Here is a 10,945-nt window from a genome sequence, read left to right on the forward strand (position 1 = left end):
ATATTTTATATACAGCATGTTGATTGTCTGTGAAGTTATCTGTATCTGAAAGTTCCGATACCAGCCTACAGTTTGTTGGATTTTGTAGATGTCATTTACTTTTTGTTGCCCACCCTTTCCACCTAAATACTTGGAAGGAGATTCTAATATGACATACGAATGATTGTCTTTTCAACCCCAAGATAAGAAATTCACAACTTTCTTAAAGTAAGAGCTATAACCTCGACTTTTTTCTCTCCCTCTGTACAGGTGACGGTTAACACAAATATAGTTGATTTAAATGACTATTTACAGCACATATTAAAGTCAACCAACATGAAATGCCTCACTCCAGAGAAGGTAAAATTTGCCCTTGTACTTCTTAAATCTGATAGAGAGTAAGATGGTAGATTCTTGGCTTTCTTGTATTTCCTCTAGTGTATTTCGGTATTATTTAGCCTGAGAAAAGCAGTGTCATTCTGGACTAGCTAAAAGAAGTTATCCCATAGAATGTATGAATCTGCTTACTGCTTTCTACTGGAATAGGAACAATATCTGCTTGTTCCTAGTTCCTTGTTCCTAGTGACCCAACTGAATAGTCACATTGGTTTTTCTTTTCAGTCTTCTCCCTTTTGGCTAAAGGCTTATTCCACAATAGTTCACGATACTGGATTAGAAAATGTCCATGATCTTTTCTGTTGGCTCTGATTGTGGGTCATAATATATCTGCTCAAGTATGGAATTGTTAATGTACTTTGATTTTCTGCTATGTTTGTGTATGTATGAAAAAAGACTAGAAAGAAAGACCAAAAAGTGAAGACTGCCAGGGAATTCCCAGGAATTTTTCTTTATACAATTTCTGCTAACTTTGTAATATTGATTTAATCGTAAAAGAATGCTGCCATACAAGTAGGTTTTAATTCATATATTAGTCTATTGAACAAATACTCCAACAAACATTATATGCCCAATACTCTGTGAGCTGCTGGATGTACAATAAAGAACAAAATAAAAACAGTCTCTTCCTTCATGGAGCTCAGGGTCTGGTATGGGAGGGAGGCAGACAGCTCTAAACAAAGAACATATAAATACAAATGAGAATAGGTGCTATTTCTTTAAAATCAGTTTTTTTGAGGTATAATATAGACGCAGTAAAGCTCACACTCTTTACATTTATAGTTCTATGAGGTCAACAAATTCACACAGTCATGTAACTACTACCACATGATAAGTCCTGTTTTAAGTGGTAATTTTCCTATGCTATTTGGTCTTGCTTATGTGTAGTTCTCTAGGAGAGTATTGAATTCATCACGAATTTCTTCCAGGCACTTTCTGGTTACTGTGGCTTTATGGCAGCCAACCTCTATGCTCGTTCCATATTTGGAGAAGATGCACTTGCAAATGTCAGCATTGAGAAGCCGATTCAACAGGGACCAGAGGCCCCTGTTACTGGCCACATAAGAATTCGTGCAAAGAGTCAGGTAATAGTTGGTTTTTTTTGAGATGGTCTCTGAACTAAATAAAAAGAGAAATAATTTATGTCTCTTTATTTCTATATGTAGCATCCTCTGTCGTACCAGTGTTTCATGCATTAGATGCATGTATATTCATAATAGTAGTATCCTTGAATAGAAATATGACTTTACTTCATTAAAATAGCCCACCTTTTGGGCCACTCATTCTGTTTGTTTGCTTAAAATCAGATCAATTCCCATGGGGTATTTGTGAAATGGGTTCTTCAGAGGTTTTTGAAATCCAAGCTACAAATCTGGTGACTATTTGTAAATCTAGCACTAAAAGTACTTAACCAAGTAAAGTTTTGGTGAGTCTCTTTTGTACATCCTTGGTTTCATTGTTGATGTGGTATCATTGCATGGAGGCTTGGTTAGATAGAATAACCTACTGATTGTACATAGTTTCAATAATTATAAACATCTTCATTCTTTCTTATAGGGAATGGCCTTAAGTCTTGGAGATAAAATCAACTTGTCTCAGAAGAAAACTAGTATATAAGAATAAACAAAAAAGTCCTCGCAGCTTTACAGTTAAAATTTAGGTATGGGCTTACTGGACTCCAACATATTTTGTACTCTTTTGTGCTTTATGTTATATAGAATCTGAGTTCATGCTGAATGCATTCCAGCCAATAATTTATCGCCTTTCCCTTAAATCAAGATTGATTTTAAAATTATAGTTTGTCTTTTGTCTTAACAGTTCTGAATGTTGTCCTCAAAGTATATAATGTTTCTCACATGTATCAAGACCATTTTCACAGTACAATAAACAGATCTATTCCTAAATCTTTTGTTTTATAAATAAATGTGTTATTACATAGTTTTAGTTATGAATTAGTTATAAATTTAAATTGCTGTTTGAGTCGTGAATATATGAACGTTATTAAGAGAATTTACAAATGCGGTGATATGAAATGAGATAGGCCTTGATTTACTTGACTGATTTTTACTAATTTAATATTCTAACATCAGCATCTGTAAGAATGCCTTATCATGTTCTAAAGGGCTTTTCTCTGAAATTTAGGTCCAGGAAGATGGTATCAAATACCTTGAGAAAACAGGTCCATCTTCATTTTAAAAGAGTACTATGAACTCTGACTAAAATAAACACACTATTAATTATCCTGAATCATAATGAAAAGTAGATAATCTGAAATAGATTTTTTAATCATTCACCTTTAGCTTTGGGTATTCTTTTATGTTCGTTAGGAATTAAATTGATTCCAACCAGTTACTTGAGCTGCACTGGGAGGATTCAAAAAGCTGTCCTGTTTCCATGTTGCCTCTATGCCTCACTCCCTCCTCCCCTTTTCCTCACTTTACACTAGGGCTGGGCACCATCCCAATATGATTCCAAATGCCTTTCTGAGCTGAGTTCCCTAGGGTCAGATTGTGCTGTTCTTTTGGAAAGCCCTTGCTTTCCTTGGGGATGACTGAGGTAGTCTGCTCTTTTAGCTAAGTCTGAACACTAAACTATTATACTTTGTCTTCCAGCTAGGATTCAGGCTGCATTCAGGATGAGTTCGTAGATAAGGTCTGTGAAGGAGTGAAAGCAGCATCTCCTATTTCAGCACTTAAGTGAGAATGGAATGATTTGTTTGGCGTGTGAAGGAGATTGATACCTTGTATGATGTCAGAAACTTTGAAGCCACTTGCTTTTCTAATCAGAGAGAACCAGAGGACTATAGGGCATTTGAGATTCCAGAGCACTGAGATCTGAAAGGAAAGTCAGTGGCTACCAAATGGGCAAGATACTAGGAATGCTGGAAGGGGATCAGTTTGATGCAAAGTCAAGGGTTGGAGATTTGTGATGAGAGCAGAGGAACTGATGCAATTTTGGATTAGATCATTTCCCAAGTTCTGTTCCACTGAGCATAGCTTCCTTGATGTCATTAGATATTATGAGAGAAAAGGGATTCCATAGTTAAGTAACTTTGGGAAAAGCTTTATACTGTCCTGTACCAGAGATTCACTGTGCACATTAGCATACTAAAAATTTTGAGAGGCACTTGAGTAAAGAGAGCAGATTAGTTTGGTTTAACCCAGCATATCTTAATCTTACATAACCGGGGAATCCTTTTTCCATAGAACACCTGTTGACAATACGTAAGGCAGGAAAAGCAGCTTAGCACATTAAACATTTTGGTTTTGTATTCACAATCAACCATTACTGCATTTTAAATCCCAAGGATGTATGCCTCTGTATGTCCTAGAATATATCTCTTTTTATACTCTCAGAAAATTCCCTGCTTAACATTCTGGCCATTTTTGTTCAGATCAGATTGGTTCACATTGCCATTTTCTTAAATTCGTAAATAAGGAGAACAAAGAGAAAAAAGTTAAAACAGTTGTTTCATTAGCATTTTATTAGCTTTGTACACTTGCTAAATGTAAACTGAGTGAGATAGCAGCACTGTTTAGAAAAGCTGTTTACACTGCTCCTTTAATAGGGATCTAAAATACATTTTATGTGCTCACATTACAAAATATCATATAATTAGGACCATGATGTCTAGTAAGAGAATAAACACAGTATCTGGCACCAAGTAAGGGCTAAATATGTAAATGTATTGAATGAAAAACTAAATCTTACAAGAAAATTAAATGGCCCTTATATTTTGCTGTCTTGACACTAGAGGGAGCCATATGCAGTTACTTTCATTTTGGGATTAGAAGTGATTGGAGTTTATAGAGGTATTTTTATAAGGAGAAAAAACAATATAATTTTTTATTAGCAAGGAGATTGATATTAGTGATATTTTGCTAGCTGTGAGAAACTTTTCCACATGATTTATAAATAATACAGGAGACAGAGGAATTCACTTTAGGATATCTAAAAAGACAAGAAAACCAAAATATTTTTTAAAATTCAAATATTATCAAGTGTGAAATATCTGTGCTATGTATTGGATAAAGTAAGTGATTCTACTGGTGACCTTTTCCTTCCACACTGGTAAATGTCCTTAGTCAGCTAATTATTTGTAGCCTTTCCCTTAAACCAAGATTGGGTTTAAAATTATAGTTATTTTGCCCTAACAGTTCTGAGTGCTGTCCTCAAAGTAGGGTCAGGTATATCAGCTCCCTGCCTTACTGCCCTCTCAATGTTATCTGTTCCCACCCCCCGCCCCGAACTCTACTCTCCACCCCCAGGAATCTCAGGAGCCTGAAGAGGTAGCCGGGTATAGTGCAGAAGTTCAGTTTAGAATCAGAAAAGTGTACGGTCCTGTCTGAACTTACTTGCTGTGTGGGCTAAGACAATGGTAAGTAGCTGATTTATTGAGTGCTTACGTGTGCGAGGCATAACCCTGAGTGCTTTTTCCATGGCATATATAATCCTCCCAATGACTCTCACCAGGCAAATACTATTAATATCATCATTTACAGATGATGACTACAGTCATAAGAGAGGGTGTTACTTCTTATCAATTAAGGCTTAATATTAAGAGTTGAACTCAGATATAAAGCCAGGGTTTTATATCCGACATGAAAGCCTTGCAATTAGTAATTCATTGACACTACTGCCTCATCTCTTTGTGCCTCAATGTCCTCATTTGTGAGGTGCTTAGAATGTCTGCTTCATAGAATTGATGTGAGGGATGAAATGATATAATGTATTTATGATGAATGTTTGGCACATGATAGATGCTAATCAATAAGTGTTCATTCTATTTCTTTCCCCATTCTCCTTCCTTACGCTGCAGAAAAGACGGAAACCTATTGACATGATCTTCATACCTCCCTCAGAATTTAGGTCCTAATTTTACACTACTTGAATACTTTGTTTGTTTGTTTTTTTGCAGTATGCGGGCCTCTCACTGTTGTGGCCTCTCCCGTTGCGGAGCACAGGCTCCGGACGCGCAGGCTCCGTGGCCATGGGTCACGGGCCCAGCCGCCCCGCCGCATGTGGGATCCTCCCGGACCGGGGCACGAACCCGCATCCCCTGCATCGGCAGGCGGACTCTCAACCACTGCGCCACCAGGGAAGCCCTGTTTTTGTTTTTAACACCAGAAACTTACTTAAAAGAAGCTTTATTTCTCAAGAATTCTTAATAACAGTATCATGTCAGGTTTTAACTAATTTTAACACTTTTGCTTATAAACTGTTGTTGTCACAGCTAAATGTAACTGTCACAACCCATACACCTCATATCATGGGTGGTCTGTGATGAACATACTGTTTTTATTTGCTTTCAGGATGACAATCGAATGACTGATTCTTTAACAACTGAGTATAGAAATATGTGCAGCCAGATTACAGTAACAATGTAATATTTAGAATTGCTCACTTAGATCAAAAGTCACTTCTAGTAATTGACCACTTTCTCTTTATTTTCTCTGTCTCTGGCATGGCAGAATCTTTTTGATTAAGAAGTTAGTTAGGGCTTCCCTGGTGGCGCAGTGGTTGAGAGTCCACCTGCCAATGCAGGGGATGCGGGTTCGTGCCCCGGTCTGGGAGGATCCCACATGCCATGGAGCGGCTGGGCCCGTGACCCATGGCTTCTAAGCCTGCGCGTCCGGAGCCTGTGCTCCGCAACGGGAGAGGCCACAGCAGTGAGAGGCCCATGTACCACAAAAAAAAAAAAAAGAAGTTAGTTATGCAGTGACAAAAGAAGGCAAGTGGGATTTGTGCCTTTTATCTGGGTTCTGTGTATAATTGTGGGATTCTGAGAAAACTATGTATTTTTTTATTGATTGTAAAACCAACAAGACAGACAAATGAAATGCAGCATGGTGGGCTGAAACAGCCCTGAATGAGATTCTCCTAAATTGAATCTCAGTTCTCTGAGTAGCTTTCTGAGAACAGATGTATCTGTCTGGGTCTATCTCCTTATAAAATAATACAGTTAACTGACCTCCAGGGTTTCTAGTTTAAAAAATTCATACTAAAAATCCTTGTGGGGCTTCCCTGGTGGCGCAGTCGTTAAGAATCCACCTGCCAGGGCTTCCCTGGTGGCACAGTGGTTGGGAGTCCGCCTGCCGATGCAGGGGACACGGGTTCGTGCCCCAGTCCGGGAAGATCCCACATGCCGCGGAGCAGCTAGGCCCGTGAGCCGTGGCCGGTGAGCCTGCGCGTCCAGAGCCTGTGCTCCGCGACAGGAGAGGCCACAACAGTGAGAGCCCTGCGTACCGCAAAAAAAAAGAATCCGCCTGCCAATGCAGGGGACACGGGTTCAAGCCCTGGTCCGGGAAGATCCCACATGCCACGGAGCAACTAAGCCTGTGCGCCCCAACTACTGAGCCTGGGCTCTAGAGCCCGCGAGCCACAGCTGCTGAAGCCCATGTGCCCAGAGCCTGTGCTCCACAAGAGAAGCCACTGCAATGAGAAGCCCATGCACCACAACGAAGAGAGCCCCTGCTCACCACAACTAGAGGAAGCCTGCACGCAGCAACGAAGACCCAACACAGCCAAAAATAAATTTAAAAATAATAATAAAAAAAATAAAAACAGGGCTTCCCTGGTGGCGCAGTGGTTGAGAGTCCGTCTGCCGATGCAGGGGACGCGGGTTTGTGACCCGGAACGGGAGGATCCCACATGCCGCGGAGCGGCTGGGCCCGTGAGCCATGGCCGCTGAGCCTGCGCGTCCGGAGCCTGTGCTCCGCAACGGGAGAAGCCACAGCAGTGAGAGGCCCGCGTACCGCAAAAAAAAATAAAAAATAAAAAATAAAAACAAAAAAAGCCTTGTGTTTTTACATATACCTCTTCAACGAACTTTATAAATCAACTGGGACATCTCCACCTGGCTATTACCCACAGACACCTCAAAGTCAATGTTATGAGATGGAACTTATCTCACTCCTCTCACTCCTTGTTCCACTGCTGTGTTCCCTGTCTGGTTAGTTATGCTAGAAACCCACTAGTCACCCTTAACTCTACAGTCACCCCCTATATCTCATCAGATACCAAGCCCAATGTTCTCCCTTCCTCAGTATTTTTCTAATCTTTTTTTCCCACTCCTACTACCATTGGTCTGGTTTAGACTTTTGTCATCTTTATTGTAGTCTATTACAGTGGCCTAACCATAAACTTTACATATGATTCTAAATTTAAAACCTGCACTTTAATCCTGACCACACGCAAGAATAGCTATATGATTCCTTGACCTGGTCAGACCTTTCCCTAGTAGTACCATTTTGAGAGGCATAACTAAAAAAAGAAAGTCCAAAAATTTTAATATTATAAATAATGACAATTAAAAATGATTGAGACACCCCAAAATGGGTATTGATAAGCAAATAATGTTAAGTATATATGATGTGTGCCAGAGTACTCAGTAGATAGATAAATATTTATTGAGTGACCAAATGAATGTAGCTATAGTGATAACAGGGTATGGACACATGCCTATGAAATGTTAGGTGAGGGGGGAAGGGATAAATTAGGTTGGGATTAACATATACATACTACTATGTGGTATAAAATATATATATATAAAATAGATATATAAAATAGATAACCAACCATACAGCACAGGGAACTACACTCAATATTTTGTAATAAACTATAAGGGAAGAGAATCTGAAAAAGAATTCTCATATATTCATATATATATGTATAACTGAATCACTGTGCTGTACACCTGAAACTAACAAAATATTGTAAATCAACTATATTTCAATTTAAAAAAATGTTAGATGAGAAGACTGTAAGAATGTCTCCTACATTAAGATGAATCAGGATACGTTATAGATACACTGCCTGTCTCTTCAGGTGAATAAAAAATCAAAAATCACATCAGTCATATCACTAGAACATCTTGAAAATAAATGTTCTTTATACCTCAGGTCACTGGGTGTGGCTAAGATATTTCATTAGCTAGAGTCCCTGATTCTAGCTCTTGTGATTTTTAGATCTGTAATCTTTTTTTTTTTTTTTTTTTTTCCCTCGGTACGCAGACCTCACTGTTGTGGCCTCTCCCGTTGCAGAACACAGGCTCCAGACGCGCAGGCTCAGCGGCCATGGGTCACGGGCCCAGCCGCTCCGCGGCATGTGGGATCCTCCTGGACCGGGGCACAAACCCACGTCCCCTGCATCGGCAGGCGGACTCTCAACCACTGCGCCACCAGGGAAGCCCTAGATCTGTAATCTTGATGTCTTGGGCCACCCAGAGAGCTAGCATCTCCTTGTAAGTAAGCACTGCCTTCTCCTATAAAGAGGGTGGAGGCTGAATCTTAACCCATAGGATTGCACCAGCCAGAACGTGGGGAAAATGCTATGTGGCTCAAGGAGTCTGTCCAGGAAAATTTCTGAACTCTACTAAGCTATGCAAAGAGTTTCTTAAAGCCCAACAACATGAAAAAGTGAATTTAATTAGTCGTAATCAAAATGTTCTCTCTCTATGAAGTTGTTTAAGGTCATACTTTTTTTTTTTTAATGACCCCGTGCTTTCAGTAAATGTATGACTATCACTCATGCTTTGAGTAAAGGTATGACTGTTAAGAGTGTGGTTTTCAAACTTTCTCTGCTAGTACACTAGGATTCCACAAGCTGGACCAATGTGTTCCCACAGCTAAAATCAAATAATGGTGGTCTTTTTTCCCAGGTCCAAGAAAATTTGGTAGAAAGAATTTTGTCAATTTTATGTTTCTTCTCCATAAATGTTAACACATTAAAACCTGCTCCCAAATTTTAAAAGTAATAAGGAAGCATTATGGGAATATTTGGCTAGCTGAATGTTCTTGGTCTAATAGCTCGTCTTTGTGACCATATGTGCTCCTGGTGGTTTTATATTTTCTGTTAGTAACTTGTTCCTTGTTCATCAAATTGAATTAAATGTGTCACTATCATGGTGGCAACAAAGGACAACTTGATTCCTAGGTGCTCCATCACTGGCCTAGGTGTCTGTGTGAAATGTAACATAAAATCCAGATGTTCTTACGTAATTCATACAGATTGTATACTCATAGACACTATTTAATGAAAATAAGCCTTGGTAATGGAAGTATAAATCCAAGTTCAGGTAGTCCCTCGCTTATGCCTTTACTGTAGAAAACTCTGGAAAAGCCATGGAAGAGTGTGCCCTGGTTTGGGGCACTCAACCTGTAAGTAAGATTTTCCCCGTATTCCCCAACCTAAGGCACAAGGCAGGGACTTTCTAGGACCCCTGGGTTCTGACTGATAATACCAGCTATATGTCTAGTGCTGTGCGTTGTCCTGAAGTTACTGAGGGTAAGATACAATTTGGTGCGTATTTTAAGGACACATAAACACCCGATCAGAGGACTGTTTAATAATTCTTATAACATAAAAATATACCAGCTGCTATAAGAGCACAGAAAACTGGTGACTGTCAGAAGAAAGTCAAAACAGTTTTCACAAAGAGATGACATTTGAACTAAGCCTTGAAAAGCATAAATTTGCATGTTGAATGTCAGATAAGGGATGGGGAAGAAGGAAGGCCATTACAGCCACAGAACAATTGGATAAGTCACAGAAGTGCATAGCACAGAGGCGGGTTCTTCTCAACATAGGGTGTGTTGGGGGCAGACGGTGAGACTGGAGATAGTAGACAAGGGTCAGATCATGAAGGCCAGGCTGAGGCATTTGAACGTCATCTTGTAGAGAGTGAAGTACTAAGGGTTTTAAGAAGGCAAGTGAAACGATCAGATTTGCATTTAGAGAAACCTCTGGCTACGGTTTGGAGAATAGATTGGGATCATGGGAGACCAGTTAGGAGCCTGTCATAGGAGTCAAATCAAAAATTATTTTGACAGAATAAGATGTGGAGGGTGGGACAGCGTGGGGGCAGGTAGAAGCCTTAAAAAAAAAAAGTGACAGGTTTGCCTAAGGGCAAATGCTGCTCCAGTAAGGCAGGCTGGGTTACCAAATCTGCTTTTCCTCATATATAAAATGGGAGTGATTATCCTTACCCTACCCATCTGAAAGGGTTACTGAAATTGCAATAAAATGTAGTATGTAAAGTTGTGTACAAATGAGTGACAGAGTGGTTATAATAGTATTTTCATTGTGATCTTCATCCACAGCACGTATACCATGGGGTGAACCATGTAAAATTGCCTCTTTTATGAGCTTTAAAAAAAACCCAAATAATAGCAATGTCATTTGATTCAGCCTAATAGTTTGTGGGTTACTTAGTTTTTCCTGTTACTTCTGGCCTCCTTTTAGGCCATATTATTGCCTTCTCTCTCTTTTCTTATTTTTAAAGATGAGCAATACATTTCATCAAGGGGATTTCCAGGAATGCTAGGGAGGCAAGTATGGTAGAAAATGTGCAGGCTTTGGAGTCAAATAAACCTGGAATCAGATTTTCCTCTGTAATTTATTAACTGTGATCTTGGGCAAGTCAACCTGCTTCAGCCTAATTTTTTTCATCTGAAAATGGAAATAAATAATGCCTACCTTGCAGGGTTATTAAATGAGAAACTTCGTGCCGTTAGTATGTGGCATGTAAAAGGTGTCAAATAAGTCTCAACTCTTCCATACACACCCCCTC

At 39.5% G+C, this 10,945-nt stretch overlaps 1 protein-coding gene across 4 annotated transcripts in view; it reads left to right on the plus strand.

Moving 5' to 3' along the window:
* The window catches only part of COPB1 (COPI coat complex subunit beta 1), a 39,277-nt gene extending 29,980 nt beyond the window's left edge, over positions 1 to 9,297 (plus strand). For 2 of the 4 annotated variants that reach the window (XM_067749811.1, XM_067749814.1), the window contains exons 20-22: positions 250 to 339; positions 1,305 to 1,460; positions 1,933 to 2,279. In XM_067749811.1, coding sequence (XP_067605912.1) covers positions 250 to 339; positions 1,305 to 1,460; positions 1,933 to 1,992 — 306 coding nt within the window. In that variant the 3' untranslated portion in view covers positions 1,993 to 2,279. Of the gene's footprint in view, positions 1 to 249; positions 340 to 1,304; positions 1,461 to 1,932; positions 2,280 to 5,194; positions 5,307 to 8,387 lie in introns of those variants that run through there. The other 2 variants (XM_067749813.1, XM_067749812.1) reach the window with 2 other exon arrangements.
* Positions 9,298 to 10,945: the final 1,648 nt, after the last annotated feature.

This window comes from Pseudorca crassidens, chromosome 9, assembly GCF_039906515.1.
Source record: "Pseudorca crassidens isolate mPseCra1 chromosome 9, mPseCra1.hap1, whole genome shotgun sequence".
Taxonomy (NCBI): Eukaryota; Metazoa; Chordata; class Mammalia; order Artiodactyla; family Delphinidae; genus Pseudorca; species Pseudorca crassidens.